The sequence below is a fragment of the Trichosporon asahii genome (assembly GCF_000293215.1).
Source record: "Trichosporon asahii var. asahii CBS 2479 unplaced genomic scaffold scaffold00018, whole genome shotgun sequence".
In the NCBI taxonomy this organism is placed as follows: domain Eukaryota; kingdom Fungi; phylum Basidiomycota; class Tremellomycetes; order Trichosporonales; family Trichosporonaceae; genus Trichosporon; species Trichosporon asahii.
In genome coordinates, this window is record NW_014040906.1 from 1,127,612 (window position 1) to 1,151,211 (window position 23,600).

Genomic DNA, 23,600 nt, shown 5'->3' on the forward strand with positions numbered 1-23,600 from the left:
CCGCGGGGCACTGCAGCGCCCTCCTGACGGCCAAAACGGCGCCCGGAGAGAGAGCAGGCGCAAGCAACGGGGAGCAACGACGGGCCACCCGCGTGAGCCGAGCGGCGTAGGTCTCGTCATCGTATCATCATGCGCGTTTTCCCTCTGCTTTCGTTCTGGAATGGACACTCACGATTATAGATGTGGGTTTCGTGGGTGGTAGTAGTACAAGTGTGCGATGTGGAACGGCGCTCTGGCTTTGGATGGACTTTCCAAAATTCTGTGACGGAGAGGCAGGTCGCATGCCAGGCACGGCTGTACACGGCATTTCCGCCTGATTGTATTGCTCCCGTCCCTCTGCTTCGCCTGTGGCAGAAGGCAGGGACATGCACGAGGAAATGCTTGCGATGGAGTTCATGGCCGCGATGGACGGAGATGCAGTCGGACGGCGGGTGCACGGTCGTGTCACTCGCGGATCTGCTGATCTCGGGTGCATGTTCTCCGGTCCTTGCGATGGGCGCGGTGCAAGAGCGGAGAGTCGGCGAGTCCGGCAGACGTTGCCCCTGGCTGGGCGGAAAGCCTGGCCACAGACGCCGCTGCGCCGTCACAACATGCGGTGCGGCGCACTGGCACACTATGGCACCAGTGCGCTGCGAGTATGCACTTGCCCACACCCACACCTTCCAACATTGCAAGGCCACCATCTCTTCCGGCGGAACCATCTGCGCCCGGACTCTGGACCAGCCCACAGGCTCAATAGTGACGAGTTGGCGGCGCCCGAAACGACGATCAGTCTCGGTGTCTGCTGGGAAAGCTTGGCTGGGCTGCCTTTGGACGCCCATCGCTCTACTCGCCAGCCCGCAGCCGGCAAGCGGGTGACTCGGCATGGGCCTCATGACGTAGATGGCTGCTGATTGTCGCGACCGTCGCGACCGCCGCGACCGGCGGGAGATCGAGTGGAGCCTCCGTCGGGATCTCGGAAAGGACGACGGTGTGTGGGTCGACGGCGGCACGCTGATGGGCTGCGGCTCTGCGCTCCATGAACCGAGTAGAAGTATGTTGACGAAGCTTCATAGCATCTTCACATCGCTTTTCAGGCCCACCATCCGTCCGCTTTCGCCATGGTCGCGGCATGCGTGCTCAGCGCTGCTCTCGAAGAACCGCTCATGCCGTGGTGGAGCGAGTGGCCGCGAAGCATCCCGGTGCCGGCTAGTGTCGACCCGCTCGACGGCTTCCTCTCCCCCAACGACAGCACCGACGTCACTGTACCACCGACCGACACGCACAGCACTCATGACGTCCGATCTGTCGAAACTCCACTCGAATCCATCGACCCTTCTACTCCACCTGCTGCTCCTCAGGCCTCTCCGCAGACACCAGCAACCAGCCGTCGATCCACCGATGAACGACCCGCAGCACCAGGGTCGAGTGGCGACAAGTGTGGTGAGCCCCGTGCTCCACCCAGACCAGCCAACTTCCTCCCACCCTTCTTCGACTCGGAGCTCAGAGTCGTGCGCCGCCCACGGCGTGCAATCGATTTGACGGGCCCTCACCCACGTCAACCGCCACCTTCCTCCGGTGCAACTCCGCCTCCGGACAGGCGCAAGCGTCGCTATGCCTCCGGTAAGCTCTCTCCTGCTCCTCCTCCAGCTGACCAACAGAGGGAGGACCAAGGCCTGCGCCATACCCTCCCATCGCCGCCGGCGGACAACGCATCACTCGCGCACGAACGCTGCCCCTCCTCCCCGCGTTCGACTCTAGACCTTCCACTCGTGGCCGGATGTCCCTCGGACTTTCAGACCTTCACGCGAGTGGGTCGACAGACAGCCCGTTTCACCCCTCTCCGACCGACGATACGCAGCCTTCTCCTACACAAGCGGGGAGTGCCGCACCTGTCGTTTCTCGGCTGTCGTCTCTGCCCGCACTGCTTGCGAGGCCGCCGGCGCCGTTTCAAGAGCTCCACTCGTTTCAAACAGCACATACATCTCACAATCCTCAAACCTCACTTGCACCTCTGACCCCTCTCACATCGCAAGCACCTCAAGCACCTCCACCCCCGGATGCTCCAGAGGACTTATGGAATGGATGGAACGCCTACGTCTGGCAAAACTCTCCGCTAAAGCAGTCCTACTCCGCCCCGTGCACGAGTACCTCCTCCCCTGTCCCCGACGTCTCCGACAATCAGCGGCGGTCCTCGGCTTCCCTGCCCCAGTTGACCAGCGACACGGCTACCGCTGAAGCAGATGCCTTCCTCGCTGCCTTCACTGGCGGCGGTATCCGCAACGAGGAAGGCAGAGGCACGGAGACAAGTATATCCGCGGAGAATCTAGAGTTGGGCACGTGGTCGCGGCACCTGACCGGCTGAATAACGCGTTCAGAAGGAAGACGCGTCGCACCTCTGCGCACTCCCTCCGATCGCATTCACGCTAGTTCAATTTAGTGGGCTTGCGGACACGCCAGTGCCGCCGGCGCGGCGCTGAACGGTATGTCTTGATCGTCGGACGGCGCGGCAACGTCAACGAGCTGCGAGGAGCGCACTGGACAGTCCGCTCGGCAACAGAGATACGAGCTGACAGTCAGACTCTCCTTGGCAGTACCGCCTCACTCGACATTCACGATTCGTCCCCCATTGTCCAACCCTCATTTCTTGTGCTCCGCTCTGAGTCTCCGCACATCGCTGCTCTCTACTGGCTAATCATCGCCGAGCGCGATAGTTACTGCACCCGCCATTCGTAACTGTGAAGCGCAAACAACACACGCCGACACACACGCTGTCGTCACCGACCGCCCAATACCCAAACAACAGTCAAAGCACATTCATTCTCACCTTCATACACGCATCACACACATCTGTATCAACAGCATTAACGTCCCCCCCCCCCCCCCCCAACGATACTCTACATAGTTCACATGACAGCACATGACACAGTTACGAACGTTACGAGGCTAGTACGCAGCACGTTTTCCGTCCGACGCGCACCCAGAAGCGAGATTGGAGACGAATCGCGTTCCCGGCGGCACAGCACGGGGGAGCACGAGGGTACCCCAGTTTTGGGCGGGAAGCATTCCGTCCTCGAGGTGATTTCCCTGGGCTCCCCTAGCTTCTCTGCAAAGCTGGTCCAGTCATTCGGCAGGTTTGTGTGCTATGCATAGTAAAGCGGCGTTCAAGAGAGTGCGAAAGAGAGGACGACGAAGGCGAGGAGGAAGGCTATTCATAGCCCCTGTTATCAGCTGCGAATCGCGAATAGGCAGAGGTCGAGGCGGTGAACAGGGAAGCGAGATGGCAAGGGCGATCGGAAGGCGCGGAGGGTTTGTATTCAACCTGCTGCGCAACTTTTTGGCGCATCTCCAGACTGGCCAGACAGAAATTTGCCGTGCCCAGTGCCGTGCCCAGTGCCGTGCCCAGTGCCAAGGCTGTGCACTGGCGCTTCCTTCCCTCCAGCCATGCTCCCAGGCGCACTGGCGCACGGGCGCACCCGAGCAATGGTGCAAGGCTTAGCATGGCTCTGGATCCTCTGGATCCTTGGGGTCCGGGCGCGATCTAGCTCGGCCATCAAATGGCTAATCGACGTTTGAGGGTCTTGTCTTTGCTCGTTCTTCTGCGTGCACACTCTGCAATGCACACTCTGCACCCTGCTCCTCGCTAGCACACACACTCTCATGCATTAGATTTGCTTCCACAGTCCCACTCTCTCTCGTGCATAGGCTCGGCACGCCTCTACACACACCCCTGAACACCCCGTCCCACTCCCACCCCGCAGCCTCTTCGTCCGGCGCCGGTCCACCATAACCAGATCTCAAGCCGGCACACAGCTCACCTCATCTCACCCCTCACACTTCCCTCCACTCTATCTCTGACCTCACTCACTCTTCTCGCCCCCACGTCTTTCGCCCTTCCCTACGCACTACTCTTTACTTTACCAACTCGCCACTCTCTTTTCACCTTACGTCGACTTGCAGCACCGCCTTTGCTTCCACGGCGCCGTCACTCAGTTCGATAGACCAGAAGCGCCCCCTCCTGTCAACTTGCGCTCTGCCCCCTCCCCCCTCCAGTGCTCGCCAGTTACCCCCAACTAAGCCCTTCATCATCCCGATACAGCAATCTCAAATTCGCCTTATACCAATCTTGGTTCCCGTCCGATAGTCCACCACCACCCCTCCTGTCCGATCCGCCATGTCGTATGACCCTTCCTCTCAGCAACGGTACGCCCCCGTCGCAGGCTACGGCCAGCCGGGGCGGGATCAGCCCGGCACGTACGAGGAGAAGGCCGGCCTGACGGGCGCGGGCGGCGAGTCCTACCGTGAGTCTTAGCTTTTGTTATTGTCTTGGGTCCTGGTCGATTACCCTCGATTACCCTCTTTTCGTTACTCTATTCCGAAATTGTGGGACTCCAAGCACACTCTTAGCCCTCGAAAGCTTGCACCGCCCGTAGTGCTTGGCTCGCCGGACCCTCCGTTGAACGCCTCCGTCGTCTTGGCCGTCCTACCCCAAGACGCCGCTGCGGACCGGCCGTGCTCTTGGCTATTTGAGGATGAAAGGAGCATTGCCATGCGCCCAGCAGTCCCATGTGTCCTGGCAGTCAGACATTCGGGCGCTCGCTGGGCTAGAATGCTGTGCTGGAGGGGGGTGGTCTATGCTCGTGGCGCTACGACGTCCTTACGATTCCTGCGGGGTACTGAGGGACGTCGACTCTTGAGACCCAATCTGATCCTTTCGCGAGCGAGCTTCGTCGGTGTCTGACCACACAGCTATGACCAACGTCTACAGCGGAAGCGGTAGCAGCACACCGCGCAATCCCTTTCACGACCCGTCCCAGCAGTCTCTTCTCTCAACACCCACTCGCCAATACTCGAACTCGAACATGAGCGGAGCAGCCGGCGTCGGAGCAGCCGCTGGAATGGGAGCAGGAGCCGGAGCGATGGCCTACGGTGCTGGAGGAGACCACGGATTCAGCAGCGCCGGCTCGCAGCCGACGTACAACGCTGCCGCGATGGCGCACGACAATGTGCCGTCTGACCAGCTTTGGGCGATGGACAATGGAGACCACGGCTACCGCGGATACGACGAGTCTGGGCATGTTGCCGAGAAGGCAAGCAGCGGCAAGAAGAAGTGGATCATCATTGGATCGGTCCTGCTCCTTGCGGCCATCATCGTTGGTGTCGTTGTCGGCGTCGTCGTGTCGAAGAACAACAACAGCAGCAGCAGCAACAGCGGGTCGAGCAAGAGCGGCGACAGCAAGAGCGGCAGCAAGGACAGCGCCTCGCCCGACTTTGAGAAGGACCCGAAGCTCCACCAGGTCTTCTGGGGCATGGCTTACGCCCCCGCCGACGGACGACCGCCCTGGTGTGCGAACACGCAGGAGGCGGTGAACAAGGACATTCAGATCCTGTCCCAGCTGACGACTCGTCTCCGTCTGTACGGTGCCAACTGTGGTGTCACGCAGCAGGTTCTCAAGGCGATCAAGGATCTCAAGGTTGACATGAAGATCTATCCCGCGATCTGTGAGCTGGGCGTACCTTAAACTGAAGCTGACATCCAGACCTCGACTCATCCGAGACGAACCAGCAGTACTACGACTGGCAGGTCGGCAACATCTCCGAGGCGATCACCGAGTACGGCGCGGACAACATTGAGGGCATCGCCGTCGGCAATGAGTACCTCCTGATCATGATGACTGAGGCTGGCGAGTCGCAGCCGTCTGGACCGACGTACTCCAAGTATGTCAAGCAGCTCGCGAGCTACGTGCAGGACTTCAAGAAGACGCTGAAGGGCTGGAACGTGGGCAAGGACATTCCCGTCGGCACCGGTGACGCGGGCTCGATGATGTCGGTCGAGCTCGGCAACGAGGTCGACTACTTCATGGCCAACGTGCACCCGTGGTTCGGTCTGAACACGCCCGTCGAGATGGCGGCGGGATGGACGTGGGACTACTTCCAGAACAACGACGTCGCGTTTGCAGAGAAGAGCAGCCCCGTGCCCGAGACGTTCATCGCCGAGACTGGCTGGCCTACCAAGTCAATGGACAAGGAGCACGAGACCAACATGGAGAAGGGCATGGCTGCCTCGGCCACAAAGGGCAACTATGCCAGCGAGGAGAACCTCCAAAAGTTCCTCGACACGTACGTGTGCCAGGCCAACAAGAATGGGACAAAGTACTTCTACTTTGAGCCCTTTGACGAGCCCTGGAAGGAGCAGTATGGCGGCGTCGAGCCGTACTGGGGTCTCTTTGACCACGACCGTAACCTCAAGAACATCGAGATCCCTACGTGCGAATAAGAGAGTCATTGTACTCCCCCTTTTCTCTTCCTCGCCCTCTCTCACCTCGACCTCCTCACCTTCCCACTCTCACCTGCACTCTCAGCCTCAGTCTCAACCCCGGCACAACCATGGACAATACATTTTCACCTCCCCCTTCTCCTATCTTCCGTTTCATAGACTTGTTTTTCACGCCCTGTCCCCTCTCAAACCTCACGACAAACTCTTATCGTCCGTATATCCTATATCCCCGAGCCCCGCGGCGCATCTTCGCCAGCGCGCGCGCCAGGCTTCCTTTGTAACTTTGTTCCTTTATGTGATGGACGGTTTGCCCGCGTGGATGATGTTGCTGTGGTTGTCTCACGTCGAGGTCAGTGATGGCGTGGTTCTGTCGATGTGTTGGAAGGGGCAAGGGCGCAGAGGGCGCAGAGGGCGCAGAGGGCGCAGTGTGAAGGGACTGGAGGAAGGGGCGCAGGAGGGGACGATCAGAGGTGAAGAATGGGGAAGGAGGGGGGAGGTGAGTCAACTCAACTCGCTCGACAACACAACATCACTCAACCGACTATCCCCTCGTTAGTTGAAGCAACGACGAAGATCGTAAGCTAGGTTCAAGTGAAGGAGAAGCTGACATCAGTCCAGTCTATGTGGTACATTGGACAGTAAGCTGTCTCCAGTGCCACGAGCTGATACACAGAGGCAAGTGCCTTGTTCTAGACCATCGCAAGCTCATCTCAATCCTGTCGATGGGAGGTGGCTGTTCATCCCGAGTGAGGTATAAGCTGACCATCAGTCTTGAGTCCGTCGTTCGTATCGATTCAAAAATGGGAGGGGAAGGGAGGGTAAGCTGCTGAAATCTCGTAGAGCTGACTCCAGTGTTGGAGGTGAGCTGAGAAGGCGTGGGCTAGAGCTGATCCCAGAACGACGATAGCGGGTTGAAGTTCGGTGACGAGCTCATCCCAGTGCGTATCCAGTCGGGGTGGGTGAGTTACTAGGGATGGCATGAGCTGACTCTAGACACTTCGGGTGAGCTGAACATCGTCGATAAAGCTGACTCCAGCCCCTCTCGGGAGCACGATAGTGAGCTGTTTGCCAGCGGGGATAGCTGACAGCAGCTGTGAGGTGTGGGAGGGTATTCAGGCAGATGAGAAGAGTCAGCTTTCAGGCTCCCCTGATAGCTGACTCCAGGTCGAAGGTGAGCTGTTCGAAATGCAACGTCCTAGCTGACACAAGACTGGAAACGGTATGCTACGTGAACGGGGCGAGCTGCAGAGAGTGCTGGCTGACTCCCAGTTCAACGAAAATGGTATGCTGGGAAGCGGGGGATTCAGCTGACTCCCAGCTTGAGGTGAGCTTTACTGAACTTGCTGAATGGCCGCCTTAGCTGACGCCAGTGCGCACTCGGTGAGCTACCGCCCGAGCTCTAGCTGACCGCACTTTGATAAAGTGAGCTTGTCTGCTCCAGCCCTTAGCTGACTCCAGGCTCAACTGACTGAGGTGGCAGTGAGCGAACATGATGTTTTAAAGCTGAATACAGTTAGATGTGAGCTTCGAAGAACGTTACGGCCTGCCAGCTGATCGCAGCGACATGGGAATTACTGCTAAGGGCCGGGACGACGTAAGCGCTGCGTTGTGAGCCATTCATGTGATACACAGCTGACACCAGTCATGTCGAGGGCGAAAGTGAGCTTCCATTCTAGCCACTGGAGCTGACTACAGGCCATGCCGTGAGCTAGGGCCTTGGTTGCAACCCAGCCGACTTCAGCCTCTACAGGGAGTTGCGACACGAAGTCGAAACCAAGAGGTTCAAGTGGGTATCAGCGACACGAGAGAGAACGGTATGCTTCGTACCAGACATCAGGAGCTGACTGCAGTGTGAGCTAGACGGAACATAGGCGAGCTGACCCCAGATCAGACGAACGTAGGAGGGCTGACCCCAGCGCCACTTCCTGGATCGAAGGGTAAGCTGCACAAAGGGTGGAGAAGAGCTGACACCAGCGTGAGCTGCATTAAGACGCATCGCTCCAGCTGACCTCAGTCCATGTAAAGGAGAGCGGTAAGCTTCATTGCAGTGCGAGCTGATATCAGGTCCTGCGGCGTGAGCTCGACTACCGCTGCCATTAGCTGATCGCAGTCTTCGAGTAAAAGCGTGGCAAGCAAGCCCTCGGCCGTGTGAGCTGAAATCTGTACCCGCATCGTGAGTTGTCGACGGTAGCCCGCTAGCAGCTTTCAGCCCGACAGGTGCGCGGATGTTTAGATTTCTGTTGGAGATTGCGAGCTGATAACAGCCCTTCTGTCGTGAGCTACTCAGAGGTATTCAAGCTGAACCCAGCCCACGAAACAGAGGAGGGTATGCTGCCTCCGCGTTCGGCGCAGCTGACACCAGCGTGAGCTGTACATTGAGAGCCAACCATTTACGAAAGTAGGAGTGCGTAAGCTCTCTAACAGGGATCTGAAGCTGAAACCAGTTCCCGCATCACGAGCTTGTCAACCTCCTTCAGCTGGCATCAGTCATGGCCAGGCTCAGATGGAGCCAAGTCCGGGAGGTTGCGGTAAGCTGGGTCGAGCAAACTGATGACGAGCTGACTACAGTCACGCCGTGCGGGAAAGCTGAGTGAGTTCGTCGTTGGAGCTAAAAACAGGCGGTTGTACTAGATGGGCGGAACGAGGAAGTGAGTTCAGACGAGAGGCGCAGGTGGCTTGAGATTGAGGCCGGTATATGGCGACGGATCGCGTCGGCGTTGGGAGTTGACGGGCTGGTTAACCAGCCGTCGCGTCCTTCAGAACACGTAAGCCGCAAGCTGTTGGCGCGAACGTCAGCTAACTACCGGCGCAGACACGTTGCAGGCAAGCTACCCCACGATGGTTGCTAGCTGATGCCAGATCAGCATACGGACCCCGATGCAACGCATTCCTGCGGTGAGCTCGTTACGTGGAGCGGTGAGCTGATATCAGACATTCGGGAAGAGTGTGAGCTATACCAGTCCAGACCAGCTAATGACAGTGTCGCGCGGCACACGGGCGAAGAGATTACACTGAGTCAGTTGAGCTGTTTGTTGCATTAGGGTATGAGCTTGAAAATCGTCAGTTCAGCTAACTTTAGGTCAGCCCGCACCTAGACCTCGCTCAAGCCCGCCGTTAGTCTTTGGTGAGTGCGAAATTAGAACCATCGTACGCATCAGTAAGAGGCTCTGTCCAAAACGGGACAAGGTAAGCTGTCCGGGTCGACTGTATCGTTGAGCTGACCGCTGTCACTGCATGTCGTGTTGAGATCGCAGGAGCGTCCGCCCACCTCGGTCGACGATAGACAGACAGACTTGTGAACGAAGCAAACGTCAGGACCGAGCCGCATCTGTTCTCCGAAATAGGGCGTGTAAGCTTTTGACAGTTCCCCCGTAGCTGATATCAGATCCGGTGGCGATGTGACGAGGGCGAAGACGGTTCCGACAGTGAGCGCTTGCAGTGGTCTTCCGTCGAGCTAAGTTCAGATATGAGCTGAAGATGCCGGATGTGCGGTGCTGTGTAAGCTTTAAAGGCCTTTTCCAGCTGACCACAGGCCCTACCGAGAGTGACGCAGCGAGAGGTTGCCTGTGCGGAGTAAGGAGGAGGCAATGGTGGGCTACCCGTTGGAGGAACGTCAGCTGACCACAGTGGGGCTCACAGTAATGAGCATGGTGAGGTGAACGGTAAGCTGTCCCTTGCTTGTCGGCGCAGCTGATCGCAGGTCATAACAGCGCTAGACTTGTGATATCAGTAAGGCGAAAGTGAGTCTGTATGCAAGTGATGAAGTCTATCAAGTTCGGTCCGAAACGTCCGAATGTTTCGACTCCTCTCCACCGAACGTCTCCAGCCAAGGCGTTCATTACGTCACGCACTGTGATCATGTGTTCCCAGCACGCAGCCAAGTTACACTGCACCGCATGCACCACTGCTTGGGAAAGGGTGGACTTAGCGCTCTCGCTGGTGTAAGTATAGTCTCGAATGGCAGTGTGCTGCACTAGCATCACACTGTCACTCACGATGCTGGCCTTCTTCCTAATAGCACTGGCGGCAGTGCACGCGGCCCAGATCCCGTTCTTCGAAGACAGCCATGATCGCAAACCAGGCGCCCCCGAGGAGATCTACATCAAGCAGTGTGAGTCCGCCTTCTCCTCTCCTACACAGCTCTTGGACCGTGGATAGTCAAGCTGACCTGCAGTCTCCGCCCTCAGCGGCAACACAGGTGTAGCGCTGCAATCCCGCCTTGAGGCGCTGTATGCCAACTCGACCGTTCTCACGACACAGACGCCCTTCGATCTGCTTGCCTTTGCGGACGAGTCGGGCCTCAAGCTGAGACAGAGGAGAGACTTGGCCTGGCTCACGCTGCGCGGGTACAGTGCTGGCAGGTCGAACCCGGAGGACGACGACGATCTCGGTGCGCCGGGACAGGCTGCCCGAATGGCCCGAATGGCGCGGCAGGCGGGGCGCGCTAGAGCTCCGGAGATCAGGCTCGGCGTGCTCGACGCGCAGGAGGAAGGCGAGGACAGCACTGGGAACGACAAGGGCAACGAGGCAATCTTCGACTCGGTCCACATGGCGGCCTGGGAGCTGCGCTGGGAGGACACGGACATGCTCGCCATAGTCGCTCAGTTCGCGCAAGGTTTCAGCTTCGTTACTCAGTGGCATCTCGTGTCTCCGCACGGCTCGGCCGCCGACTCCCTCTTCGCCACAGTCGCCAAGGCGACGAGCGCGCACCCGGACGTCGTCTGGGTCTTCGACCGCGGATGGTGGGAGCCCTCGAAGGATCTGTGGCGCGACGTGCGCAAGTCGTCGTGGGACGATGTCATTCTCGACGCCGACTTCAAGAAGAACCTCCGCGAGGACTACACTGGCTTCCTGAAAGGACGGAAGACGTACAAGGAACTCGGCGTGCCGTGGAAACGCGGGCTGATCTTCCTCGGTCCCCCGGGCAATGGGAAGACGAGCGCACTCAAGGCTATCATGGGCGAGGTCGGCGTGCCGAGCCTCTACGTGCGCAGCGTGAGGAGTAAGTCTTTCGGTGTGGTGGAGCTGACGCACAAGCGGCCTGGGAAACAGCGCAGGAGAATCTCGCGACCATCTTCAAGGGCGCGCGGGACATGGCGCCGTGTCTCCTCATCTTTGAGGATTTGGACAGCATGATCGACGACGATAACCGATCATACTTCCTGAACGAGGTGGATGGGATGGACTCGAATGACGGCCTGCTCATGATCGCGACGACGAACCATTTCGACAGACTCGATCCGGGGTTGTCCAACCGACCTTCGCGCTTCGATAGGAAGTAGTGAGTAGCTTGAATAACGTGGACGCAGGCAACTGACGCACCAGCAACTTCCCTAACCCGCACCGCAGCCAGCGCCGCGACTACGCCGTCTACTGGCAGAAGAAGCTGAAGGGTGTGTCCGGGATCGAGTTCCCGAATGCTCTACTCGACGAGTTTGCGGCCAAGACGTCCCGATTCTCCTTCGCCTGCATGAAGGAGGCGTTTGTGTCCTCTCTCCTCGCTATCGCCGGAGACGACAAGAACAAGGGCGACAAGCACTTCCCGCAGCGCTTGATGCGCGAGGTGAAGCACCTCCGGAAGGAGATCGACGACGGTGAGGAGGAGTAAGTCAGTGCACGAGTTAGTTAGAGATGCAGTGACTATTCACACTTAGGTACATACTGCACTGCACTGTGCACTTGCCGTGGAGGCTTACACTGATGATTGGTTATGTATTGTTGTTGATGAACCAGCGGCTGCGGCGTAGCGTCCAGCAGCGGCCAGCCGTGCAACGACGACTAGGTTGACATACAGCCTAGTAGCGGTCGAGGATGACTCGAGTCTTGAGGTGGTCGTTGTGAACGAGCCATCCCTCCTTGTCGAGCTTTTCGATCATCTGCTCACGAAGCTTCTTGGCGGTGGCCATGTCCTTGACCTTGAACGAGAGCTCGGCAAAGATGTCCTGGTGGTGGTCGTCCTCTCCACGAACGGGGAGGATCTCGATGCCGATTTCGCGACCCTTCCAGCGCCCGTCCCAGACGGTAGACGTGACGGGGCCGTGCTTGCGGGTCTGGGCGAGAATGTCGTTGCCCCAGTTGTGCTCCTTCCAGTGCTCGAGCTTGCCGGGGATGCCCTCCTGGAGCCAGGCGCGGCCAGTCGCGTCGTCGGGCATGTCAGTGTGGCGGTATCCCTTCTTGGAGCGGCGCTTCTTGATCTGCATCGACAGCGTCTGCTTCGAGTAGCTCCAGTCGATCTCGGCCTTGTAGTTCTTATCACCGTAGTCGAAACCCTCGGCGCGAGCTTGCTCGAGCGCATTGTGGATGCCGTCCGTCACGCGCCAGCGCTTCTTGTACGTCATCTCAAAGTCCTCGTCCTCCTTGTGACGCAGGCGCACGGCCCAGCCCTCGGCCGACAGGTCCTTGCCATCTGTGTCGTAGTACTCGTACGAGCGCTCGTCCCACTCGCGCTCGAGGTGGAACGCGTTGCGCAGGCCCTTGCAAGGCACACCGCCGATCAGAGACGTGTTGCTGAGCGAGAGCTTGACCTCGAAACCGGGGATCGCGTGGGGCGCAATCGTCGACGCACCGAACAGCGCAGCGACACCGCCCTTGATAATCGAGATGGGCGAGGCGTAGTGGTTGACCTCGTCGAGGAAGTCGGTGACGCTCTCGTAGAAGGAAGGCGCCATGGTGGAGTGATGCTTTGGCGATCGAGACTGGAGACCGGGAAAAGAAGGAAAGGAAGAGAGAAGAGAAGAGTTGGAGATCAAGAAAGAAGAGAAGCAGAGAAAAGTCAAGATAAGGGAAAGTCCGGAGTGGGATGGGATGGAACGGGGGAAGATACCTGTGTCTTGGACGCTCTCGCGATGAGCCAAGGAGAGGGCGTGCAGAGTGCTTGGCAACCCGGAATGGGAACGATACCGGATGCTGAATGCGGACCTGTCAGCTGCGAGCACTGCGATGCACTGCGCGAGAGACCCGCGACATGACGAGATGACGTTAACCCTCTTCCGCACGCGAGCCGCCCTGAGCCGAGCCTGAAATGAGGCGCCGCTGATGTCCCAGCCGATCGGCGCAGGAGACGCGCGCCGTGTTGTCCAATGTCCAACCGTGCGAAACCGGGCGCTACGGTGCACTAGACAATGCACATGTCCGCATTAGTGTGCCGAAGAGGAGCACATGCGAGCACTGCGCCTCCTGCGCCGCGTGCAGACAGATCAATGGACGGACTTCCCATGACGCGGGGGCGGAGCAGGTGGGCGCACTAGCGGGGGCGCAGATCGCAGGCGGCAGCTTCCACTGCGCATAGTCTCACTGCGGAATTTGAGGCACCCCGCCAGATCTCGTGACCCAAAAATCAACCACATCGCAAACGTGCGTTCGTTCGCCTGCAGCATCTGTGGCACTCTGTCGTGTCGTGTGAGTCTGCATAGGTGTTGAATATACTGCTGAATCTCATGCATTGCTTCGTAAACCCAAAGACAGATGGTTACTGGCGCGCTGGCCAGTCGAGTGATTATACTTTACAACTCTGTTCGTCCTCCGTCTTCGCCTACTCGATACTCTGCCGTCCGCCACTTCCATCCACGACGCTCTCTTCTCTCGCAACCTCTTAAAGAGGCCACTCGAGCTGCTCACCCAGATTCTGCATGATGCTCTTAGTCTGCATGTACGCGTCGATGCCCGCAGTGCCGAGCTCACGGCCGATGCCGCTCTGCTTGAATCCGCCGAAGGGGACGCGGGAGGAGAGGATGCCGTAGTTGTTGATCCAGATGGTGCCGGCCTTGATGGCCTGGGCGACGCGCTGGACCTGGCTGGCGTCCTTGGAGAAGACGGCGCCGGCGAGACCGTAGGTGGTGTCGTTGGCGAGCTTGATGGCCTCCTTCTCGTCGGAGAACTTGCCGACGACAACCACGGGGCCGAAGATCTCCTCACGGACACACTTCATGTCCTGGCCAATGTCGGTGATGACAGTGGGCTCGACAAAGTAGCCCTCGTTGCCCCAGGTCTTGCCGCCGGTGGTGATGTTGGCGCCCTCCTGCTTGGCCGAGTCGACGTACTTGAGGACCTTGTCGCGCTGGCCCTCAGAGATGAGCGGGCCGAAGGAGGTGGCGTCGTCCTCAGGCTTGCCAATGGCGGCGGCCTTGGCGTTGGCAGCGAGGAGCTTGACGAACTCGTCGTGGACAGAGTCCTGGACATAGACACGAGACGAGGCGCAGCAGTCCTGGCCAGAGTTGAAGTAGATGCCGAGCGAGATCCAGTTGGCGGCCTGCTGGAGGTCCGAGCCCTCGAAGATGAGCGCGGGCGACTTGCCACCAAGCTCAAGGGTGACCTTCTTGAGGTTGGACTCGGCGGCGGCGACCGAGATGGCGCGGCCAGTAGGGACGGAGCCGGTGAAGGCGATCTTGTCAATGTCCATGTGGTGCGAGATGGCGTTTCCGGTCGTCTTGCCGAGACCAGGGACCATGTTGAGGACTCCGGGAGGGAAGCCAGCCTCCTTGGCGAGGTTGCAGATGTAAAGGGCGGTGAGGGGGGTGAGCTCAGAGGGCTTCATGACGATGGTGCAGCCGGCGGCAAGAGCGGGGGCGATCTTCCAGGCGAGCATCATAACTGCATTGTCAGCGTTCGTTCATGCCAAGCCTCTTAGGCAACTCGGTGTACTCACGAGGGTAGTTCCAGGGGATGATCTGGCCACAAACACCAATGGGCTGCTGGAGGGTGTAGGCGAACCTGTCGGGGCCGAAGTGGTTGATGGTCTGGCCAGCGACCTTGTCGGCAAGACCAGCGTAGTAGCGGAGGCAGCCAATGGACTCGGGGACGTCAGAGGTGGCAGCCATGCGGACACCCTTGCCGGAGTCGAGGGACTCGAGGGCGGCGACGATCTTGGTGTCGCGCTCGAGGAGGTCGGCGAGCTTGTTGATCAGGGCGATGCGCTCGCCGGCGTCAACGTTCGTGCCCCAGGTGTTCTCGAAGGCATCGCGGGCGGCCTTGACGGCGTTGTCGACGTCCTCGTCAGAAGCGTGCGAGATGTCGACAAGCTTCTTGCCAGTGGCGGGGTTGACGACTTCAAAGGTCGCGTTGTCCTTGGCCGGGACCCACTCGTTGTTACTGAATGTCAGCACAGCGTCTTCGCCCTCTCAGCGAGCAGAGAAGCTCGCCCGAGCTCAACTCACATGAAGAGTCCGGTCGGGACCTCGACGGCACCGTGGCCGGGAACGTCGAGCTTGGTAGAGGTCTTCTGGGCAACGGTCATGGTGGATGTGGATATGGGGAGTCACCAAGATGCCTTGCTGACTTAAGTATCGGGGCTGACTTTGGGTGCGAAGAGCCTTAATCGTGCCCTCGGTGCGGTGAGAAGCATGGTTGGACGCCTAGGACGCCGCATGATAGAGGGGGGGGGGGCTGCGTGTGGGTGAATGGGAGAACTCTGGGAGAATAGCAGATTGGGTTGGTTGGGGACCCGCGCTCGCCGCGCTCGGGGCTTGGCGGTTATCTCGGGACATACCAACGTGTGCGCAGCCCTGGCATCGAGCTATCCATGGCAAGTTATCCAGGTGCACGAGCAGATGGGACAAGGGTGCCCGTGAGGTCGGCCAACAGGCACCCCGGTGCCCACCTGACCGCGTATCTGGCCAGGGATCGCGTATCTCGCCAGTAATCAGGCAGATCGTCAAACTCGTCTCCACTACCGTCTATGGCTGCATCTCTGTTGGGGCTCGTGCATGCCTCGCATGTGACCCGATATGCCGGAACCCCCGGGTAAACAGTCTTCCCACCGTGCGGGGCTCAATCTGGGGGCAGCCTCCGTCTACGACCTCGTCAACAGCGTCTGCGAGCGTTTCGTGAAACGCCAGAAAAGCAACCTGAGAGCGCCTCATGGCGTATGAGAACCGGCACATCCCCTGGGAGAACGGATCAATGGATCAACTCCGGATCGGACGGGTCAAGTGTGCCTTTACGGTCAACTGCTTGTTTGAGCTCTCACGAGACGTGTCCCGTGAGCAGTTGTGAGCCCCCGTGAACGGCATCGATTGCAGAGTCTCGGCATGAGGGTGCACATGGAGAAGTCGCCGCACAGAGGCACGAGCCGTCATGTGACCTCTGCCAAGCATCGACAACGTGCAACAACGTGCATCGCAGAGTGCACGCCGAGGCGCGGTGTCCGTAGGCGGAGACCGCTGGAGCCGGTGACGAACACGGAAGCCGGATGTACCAAACGCTGCCGGACACGGGGCTCCTCTCCCGCCGCTGGCGTGCCGGCGCCAGCCACGCGGCTTGCCCTGCTGCCCGCCCTTATCGCCTGTGTTGGGGAGATAATGTTCGCACGGATCGGAGCTGCCGCGGTTGCGCCACAATCGCTGACGCGGAGAGATGAGGCAGACGAGACCGACAAGGCAGTCACCGAGTGTCCCTCCCCCACGACATTCATACACCGCGGCTCAGCTTTGTCTGAGTATCAGGACGGTGGCTAACGCCTCTTGGCAATATCCTGCACTAGTTCCTGAACCTTAGATTGCATATACAATGATTACCTGATTACCTGATTGCCAGACCTATCTGAAGATGGAGGGGATGTGGGGGAGCGATGTCACCGCGCCAGTCACCAAAGGGTGAGGGTAGTGACAGCCCCATGGAAGGGAGTGTCTATGAACTCTACAAACTACATGCTCTCGGGGGGACCCTCGTATACCCTCCTCGCGTAGATCAGGTACCACACGGACGCGATCGTGATGAAGCCTGCAAGTACGACAGAAGAGTAGTTCATCGTCTCGGGGAGCACCGGGATGGCGACGGGCATGGAGAAGACGACGAGCGCGAAGGGTGCCCAAACCATGACGATGAGGTTGCAGATGAGACCGACGGTTTTGCGGGAGAACGGCGCCTGCATGACCTGCTTGCGCTTGTTAAGCAGCGAGAGGAGGATGGGCAGAGCGTAGGCGGCCATGAAAGCATTGACAGCAGTCGAGACGAAGGAGTTGAAGGCAGTTGAGCTGCCCAGGTCGATGAGGCAGAGCAGGGCCTGGATGACGAGACAGAGGCAGATCGCCTGCGGCACGTTGCCGCCCTTGGTCACCTTGGACCAGATGCGAGATCCGGGAACGGCATGGTCGCGCGAGAAGGAGAAGAGCTGGCGCGAGGCGGTCGCATTGATACCGACGAGACAGTTGAAACCGATGTAGAACAGGCCACACATCATGCAGATCGCGCCAATGTCGTTACCGATGATAAGCTTGTACGCCCAGGGCAGCATGATCCCGTTCGCTGCTCGTTAGCTTACATCACGGGCGCGTGAGACTCACGTGCTTCAAGGAGGACCTCGGACGAGGGCATCGTGAACGTGAGCGGGATTAGGAACGCCCACGAGATCAGGAGTGAGGCCGGCAGCATAGTGTACGACACCGCACGAGGCACCGTGACGGCCGGGTTGTGGACTTCCTCAGTCATGGCGAGGACGAAGCCGGGCGCGGCGTTCGAGTAGGCAGCGGGCAGGAAACCAATGAAGAAGGTCCAGCCAGAGCCCCAGCCGGAGTACTGGGGGTCGTAGTGCGTGAAGGCGTACTTTGCGCTGTTGCGACCGGCCTTAGCGCGGACGGGAAGGACGATAAGGTGCGCGAGCGAGTAGATCCAGGAGATGTACGTGTTGGCAAGCTCGAGGAGAAGTAGGCACTTGGGACCAATGAGGAGGGGGACCGAAGCCGCGAGGAGAAGGGCGTACGCGATGAGTACGTACACCCACTGTGGTGGGGACCACTCAGGATGGACGATGTTGGCGGTAGCTACAATGTGCTGAGACATGCCGAAGGCGACCGAGGTGGTCGTGAGGAGTACAGCAGTGAGGAGGAGCCATCCGTTGATGTACGACAGAAGCTTGCGGAATCGCTTCGGCGCAAGCTGATACGTCCAGTAGTAGGCACCAGCAGCAGTAGGCCAGCGAGAAGCCAGCTCGCCGAGTGAGAAGGCTACGGTCCACTGAAGACAAGTAACAATGAGAGCGCCCCAGATCATCGTCAGTGGTCCTCCACCGATAATGGAGGTAGCCAAGGCTGTACCAGCTCCATAGTTGACGGCCATACTGTGCGTTAGCATCTCTGTGCATGGTGAAGGCTAGAGCGTCGGCGAAGGAAGGGTTGCCCGATGAAAGGAAGTCGTAATCCATCGATGTGCCACTCATCGACGATCCTCCACCGGAGGCGATCATCAGGCGAACAGTGGCCCGAGCTCTAGTGGCCAAGCTGCACGGGGCATGTGCAAGATCGTCTCTTCCTTCGCCGCTTAGCGAAGAGTACCCACCAAGTCAAACTCATGAACAGCGTCTCCTTGAATCCACGCGTACGATGAAGCTGTTGCGAGTAACCAAGCTCGTGGAGCCCCTCGTCGCCTTCCAGCTCGTCATTGGCGAGGACAACTGTGACATTACCCTCCTCCTTGATCGCCGACGGAGTTGGAGTAGGGGCGATGTCCTCCTTGCTCATGGACTCAGTAGCGTAGACAGTCATGGTGATGGGAGTGGACGGGAGATGGACCTGTGGACCAATGTTCTCGCTTGGGTGTTATACATCGTTCTGACGGCGAGCAGATGAGTGATGCGCCCAATGTCTCAGCCTGCGCAATCATCTCTTGGGGGCCTTCCGTTATCCGGGCTATCCGTGCAATCGCTTCTGGGATTGCAGCTCCAATGGCATATCGCTAGATGGTCAGGGGGCTCCAGCGAAAGGGGGGCTTGTGGCTCCCACTTTACATCCCAAGGTCCCGGGTCCGTGTGGAGGTGTGTCACTTGAGCAGCTCCAGCCCGATGCTTGAGCCGATGCCTGCAGTGCCCGTGCCGCTTCTCCGGACTGGAACCTGAGATCTCGCTACTCATTCCTGATAAGGGAATGAGGAGGCGGTTGCAAGGGGTAACAATCAGGCGGTGTTCCTTGACCGGTACCTTGCCCACTATTTTCCCCACGACGACCCGCCTGATTGCGGCTGTGGGGGCGTGGAGTCCCACCAGCGGCCGTCGCCTTCAGTCACCTGCTCCGGGATAGCGGATAACAAACCGACATGGCTGGATAAGAATAGCATACCAGGAACTTGGGATATCGGCGCTTTTAGGCGAGACAGGCAGCAGGAGACGTTCGTCAAGTCAGACGACCATTGACGAAACGAAGACGAAACTGACGAAATTGACGATGGCCTCGTCAACCGTCAGACGCCACCTTCTCTCGTCTCTGCTCGTCAATCTCGTTACTGCCACTTATCCGTCTCGTCTCAATCGGCTGCACGGTATCGGTGCCCGGCGCTTATCACCCCACATTCCCCACACCGCTCTGCTTCTCGCGGTAGTCGCGGCGCCGAGCACATCGGCGGGATGGCATGCTGCAACTGCGCCGCTCGGCGGCTCGGCGGGCAATAACATGCCAAGTTCACAGACTTCATCATTGACGAGGTTGTATATATAATCAGCTGACTCTGAGCTCTGAGATCCTCATCACGCAACTAGCTCTCCAAGCTCGCCTCTCCAAGCCTCTTCCATCTCATCGACTCAATCCAATTCAGCAACAATGACGCGCTGCCACCCCTACACTCTTGAGGACATCTGCATCGACGCCAAGGCGCCGCAGGAGGAGATCAACGCTCTTATCGGCAAGATGGGCGCCATCGTCCTCAAGGGTCTTCTGAGCAAGGAGGAGGTCGACCAGATGCTTTCCGACTTCCAGCCTCACCTTGACGCTTTGGGCCCTTCGGGCAACCGCGAGCAGTGGGACGGGTCCTTCTTCCCTCCTACTTCCAAGAAGGTCCCCGGCCTTCTCGGCAAGTCGGACGCGTACGTGCACAGCATGGCGCTCAACCCTGTCCTGAACGGCATCGCGGACCACGCCCTTACCCGCCGCACCAAGACTACCATGTCGAACCCGGAGCGCTACTGGTCGACCTGCCGCCCCCAGCTCAACGTCACGGGTGTCCTTGAGGTCAACCCCGGAGGCAAGGCTCAGGACCTCCACCGCGACGACGCCATCTACCACGACCCCATCCGCGGCTCGGACGTCTGGGACCCCAAGCAGGAGAAGTCGATCCTCGCCCTCGCCGCTCTCACGCCCGTCACCCCCGAGAACGGAGGCACCCTCATCGTCCCCGGCTCGCACATCCGCAGCGATGACCTCCCTCCTCCCACCTACGAGGACGCCATTAGCGTCCGCGCCGACCCCGGAGACTGTGTCGTCATCCTCTGCTCGGTCTACCACGCCGGTGGTGCGAACAAGCTCGAGGTCGGTGCCCCCAACTCGATCCGCACGCTCGCGCTCTGCGGCTGGTCCTGCGGTTACCTCAAGCAGGAGGAGAACCAGTACCTCCAGCTCACCAAGGAGGAGGTCATGCGCCTTCCCGTCGCTGCCCAGCGTCTCGCCGGATGGGAGGTCTCACTCCCTTACCTCGGCTACGTCAACTGGGAGCACCCCCTCCTCACCCTCGGCCACCCCCGAAGCAAGGTGCCCCAGCTCGACGACCTGTTCTACGACAAGGACCAGTCCGACGAGCGCAAGCCCTACCTCCCCTCCGTCATCTCGTGCTAGAGATTGTCAATAGCAGTTAATCCAGATTCCCTTCAGTTGTAGCATGTTCCCCTTCTGCATTGGTTCCCAAGTCTCCCTATGTTGCAATGATTACTCGGTGATTGGTGAGGCGCACAATCGTTTGAGGCGTTGAGTGATGGAGGCGCTCCGGCTTACCGGCCAACTCCCCATCCATTCACCCAGGGCTCGACACGGAGCGCCTTTGTTCGCTCGGAGCGCCTCTGCTCCATGATGCTTCCCGCCGCATTGGTCGCCGACGCCACCGCGTGCCCACCGATCAGCGCTCGAGCGGTCGGCACTTCCGATCCGGAGCGTATCTGGCCAGACTGAGTGCCTCCGGTGAATGATCAGTGCCGGGCGTCAGCAACACGACACCCCGCCAGTGGCGCCTCAGTGTGTGTCGAGCCGTTGACCCAGTGATGAGCGAGTGATGTTACAACAAGATGCACTACAGAATTAGCATATGCGAGTTCGCGTTCCAGGTGTCCGTCATGCGGACGTCCTCGCCATTCTCCATCCGCCGCCAGCAGTCGTGCACAATCTGGCTTCGTCAGCAAGATTCCGGGTAAACCAAATCGACCTCACTTCTTCCAAACGGTACACCTCCTGGAGGCAGCTCGTAAGTCGGACAAAGTCGATGATAGTCTGCATGCGCTCGCGCTCTTCGGGCGGAATGAGGCCTGCGGCGACAATGATGGGGTAGTTGAGGTTGATCATGGAGCCGGTGCGGACCGACACTTCAACGAGGAGTTCGACAATGGCAGCCGCAGAGGCTTGGATGCGCTCGTCGTCACGCGATCGCCCGAGCGCAATGCGGCGCAGGTGACAAATGAGGGCGTGTCGAATAAGCAGGTCGCCGAACTGAACACGCGTCGGTGCTGTCGTGCTGTATATCGTGGCGAGCGTGTCCGTCTCCAGCTCCTCGTTGAGGGCGCGACATGCGCGGACGTAGGCGCCGTCGCTCTCCGCGTCGCTCGCGATGCTTCCCGGTGTACCGTACGGCTTGTGTGCGAGTAGTGTTGCGAGCTGAGCCACGGTGGACAGAATCTTGAGACTGAAGCCGAAGTCGGCATGCACCACCTGCTGAGCGCACGTCACATCCTCGATCCACCGCGTGTGACCTGGCGCGAGCATGAGCGGTTCGACATTCGTTGTCAGTGCCGCAAAGGTGTCGTAAACCGTCAGATATACCAAGTGGTCCTCCAAGATGCTGTTGCCGAGCAGAGCCGCGCGGTCGTTCTCCAGTAGCCGCTGAGGTCCGCCGGTGTGAATGAGGTATTCACGAAGCAGCTGGTGCGTCTTGTTCCATTCCGGATCGCCGCTGGCGCACTGTGCGTCAGTTTCTATGCAAAGCGCATCACTCACATCACGCATCAGGAACAGTTCAAAGAGGATGCACATCGTTTCGGGGTCATTGAGGGCCGTCCCTCGAATCGCACCGACGATGACCGAGGCGGCGTCGGAGGCCAGTTGCCGCGAGGCCGCGAACATCTCGGCATGCACGGCCGTTGGCTTCATCTGCGAAAACGCGCGCTTGACGGCACCGAGGCTCCGGGTCGCGCTGACAAGCGCATTCGCGAGCGCCGCGTGCCCAGTCGCCTGCCGACCGGCAGCGGCGGGGTTGAACTCTCCCGAAGCGGAGACGAACATCTGCGCCTCCCAGAGCTTGGCGAGGACACGATCGGGGCGCGCGCGGGCACCGGGTTTCGTTGGTCGGACATTGAGCTGTCGTCAGCACTGATGGAGGTGGTGACTCACTAGTCCCGGCTCGGCAAGGAAGGATATTCCATCCAAGAACAGAGCGATGAGATCTTGGCCCTGTAACGGCATTGGCGGCGGTGGCCGCGCGCTAAGAGCGCGTGAGCCCTGTGATCGCCGTTGGGCGATCTTCGATGAGGAGAGCGATGGCGGTGGCCCTGTAGGTTTGCTCCGCGGCGCCGGGCTCGCTGTCGCTTTCGGGTAGACGCATTGTCTCTCGGGGTTGCGCTTGCAGCGCGTGCATATCGGCTGCCGTCAGCGCTGACTAAGAGCTGGACGTACCTTTGCCTCGTCGCACTTGACACGCTTGCCACGACACGTGAAGCAGCCTGTTCTCGTTCTCGGACCGTTTTTCCCAAGTGATGGCGTCGGTGTTTCCCTCATTGACGGGCCCGGGACTTCCGGCTTGAGCTGTATGGGAGTCGCAGACCTGCCGGGGAGGGATGCGACGCGCTGCGCGATCTGCTCGGCCAGGGTCGCGATCTGTTGATGCGACCAGGCTGTCGAGGAGCACTCGCTGCACGCGAGATGGACGTGGACCTGCCCGCCGGCGAGGACGACGGAAGACGACATGGCAGATCGGTGGCGCAGAGAAAGAGAGCGATATCAAGAGCGGTGACAAGCCCTGCGCTCAGCTGTGCTGAGTGGGGAAAGGGGAAGGGAGAAGTCGAAGGGGCGGACAGGGCCGCGTGCCTGGGTTCCGATACGAGTCGGTCATATCCAGAGATTACACGCCGGCTCTCCCGGAAACCCTCTTTGCTGGAGTCCTGGAAAGTATTTTTGGCCTTTTCCGAACCCGATGCCCGCTTGCCCCCCCTGTGCCTCGAAGCTGCTGACGGCACCGCTGATCCGAAGCTCGTCTACGTGCACACTCGCTTGTTTGTGAGGGAACGTCGCCGAGCGATGATGGTCCCCAGCTTATAGCCGTGAATGAGGATCTAGCCCTGGACTCGCGGCCCCGCAAAAACGAAGGAGTCGGAATCGTTCCAGTTACGGGCCCTCGGTCGCCTGACTTGACATCACGCGACCTCCTTTCCATGACTACAGGCACTGCT

The 23,600-nt window shown here is 59.5% G+C and overlaps 8 protein-coding genes across 8 annotated transcripts; 4 read left to right on the forward strand and 4 right to left on the reverse strand.

The window, feature by feature from the left end:
• Nucleotides 1-1,100: 1,100 nt before the first annotated feature.
• On the forward strand, nucleotides 1,101-2,344 carry A1Q1_00146 (uncharacterized protein; the record flags this gene model as incomplete). The annotated part of the gene is made up of 2 exons (XM_014326474.1): nucleotides 1,101-1,790; nucleotides 1,841-2,344. The coding sequence occupies 2 exons, from the start codon at nucleotides 1,101-1,103 to the stop codon at nucleotides 2,342-2,344; spliced, it is 1,194 nt and encodes a 397-aa protein (XP_014181949.1).
• Nucleotides 2,345-4,153: 1,809 nt separating this feature from the next.
• A1Q1_00147 (uncharacterized protein) lies at nucleotides 4,154-6,256 on the forward strand (the record flags this gene model as incomplete). The annotated part of the gene is made up of 3 exons (XM_014326475.1): nucleotides 4,154-4,280; nucleotides 4,729-5,481; nucleotides 5,520-6,256. 3 exons carry the CDS (start codon nucleotides 4,154-4,156, stop codon nucleotides 6,254-6,256), a joined length of 1,617 nt encoding a protein of 538 aa, XP_014181950.1.
• A 3,996-nt stretch (nucleotides 6,257-10,252) lies between these two features.
• On the forward strand, nucleotides 10,253-11,864 carry A1Q1_00148 (ATP-dependent Zn protease; the record flags this gene model as incomplete). The annotated part of the gene is made up of 4 exons (XM_014326476.1): nucleotides 10,253-10,367; nucleotides 10,431-11,258; nucleotides 11,309-11,537; nucleotides 11,606-11,864. 4 exons carry the CDS (start codon nucleotides 10,253-10,255, stop codon nucleotides 11,862-11,864), a joined length of 1,431 nt encoding a protein of 476 aa, XP_014181951.1.
• A 187-nt stretch (nucleotides 11,865-12,051) lies between these two features.
• On the reverse strand, nucleotides 12,052-12,924 carry A1Q1_00149 (uncharacterized protein; the record flags this gene model as incomplete). The annotated part of the gene is made up of 1 exon (XM_014326477.1): nucleotides 12,052-12,924. The coding sequence occupies one exon, from the start codon at nucleotides 12,922-12,924 to the stop codon at nucleotides 12,052-12,054; it is 873 nt and encodes a 290-aa protein (XP_014181952.1).
• A 923-nt stretch (nucleotides 12,925-13,847) lies between these two features.
• Nucleotides 13,848-15,488, reverse strand: A1Q1_00150 (uncharacterized protein; the record flags this gene model as incomplete). The annotated part of the gene is made up of 3 exons (XM_014326478.1): nucleotides 13,848-14,845; nucleotides 14,901-15,343; nucleotides 15,409-15,488. The coding sequence occupies 3 exons, from the start codon at nucleotides 15,486-15,488 to the stop codon at nucleotides 13,848-13,850; spliced, it is 1,521 nt and encodes a 506-aa protein (XP_014181953.1).
• Nucleotides 15,489-16,895: 1,407 nt separating this feature from the next.
• Nucleotides 16,896-18,732, reverse strand: A1Q1_00151 (uncharacterized protein; the record flags this gene model as incomplete). The annotated part of the gene is made up of 3 exons (XM_014326479.1): nucleotides 16,896-17,497; nucleotides 17,536-18,308; nucleotides 18,527-18,732. 3 exons carry the CDS (start codon nucleotides 18,730-18,732, stop codon nucleotides 16,896-16,898), a joined length of 1,581 nt encoding a protein of 526 aa, XP_014181954.1.
• A 1,047-nt stretch (nucleotides 18,733-19,779) lies between these two features.
• On the forward strand, nucleotides 19,780-20,787 carry A1Q1_00152 (phytanoyl-CoA dioxygenase family protein; the record flags this gene model as incomplete). The annotated part of the gene is made up of 1 exon (XM_014326480.1): nucleotides 19,780-20,787. The coding sequence occupies one exon, from the start codon at nucleotides 19,780-19,782 to the stop codon at nucleotides 20,785-20,787; it is 1,008 nt and encodes a 335-aa protein (XP_014181955.1).
• A 489-nt stretch (nucleotides 20,788-21,276) lies between these two features.
• Nucleotides 21,277-23,118, reverse strand: A1Q1_00153 (uncharacterized protein; the record flags this gene model as incomplete). Its single annotated transcript, XM_014326481.1, has 2 exons — nucleotides 21,277-22,512; nucleotides 22,828-23,118. The coding sequence occupies 2 exons, from the start codon at nucleotides 23,116-23,118 to the stop codon at nucleotides 21,277-21,279; spliced, it is 1,527 nt and encodes a 508-aa protein (XP_014181956.1).
• Nucleotides 23,119-23,600: the final 482 nt, after the last annotated feature.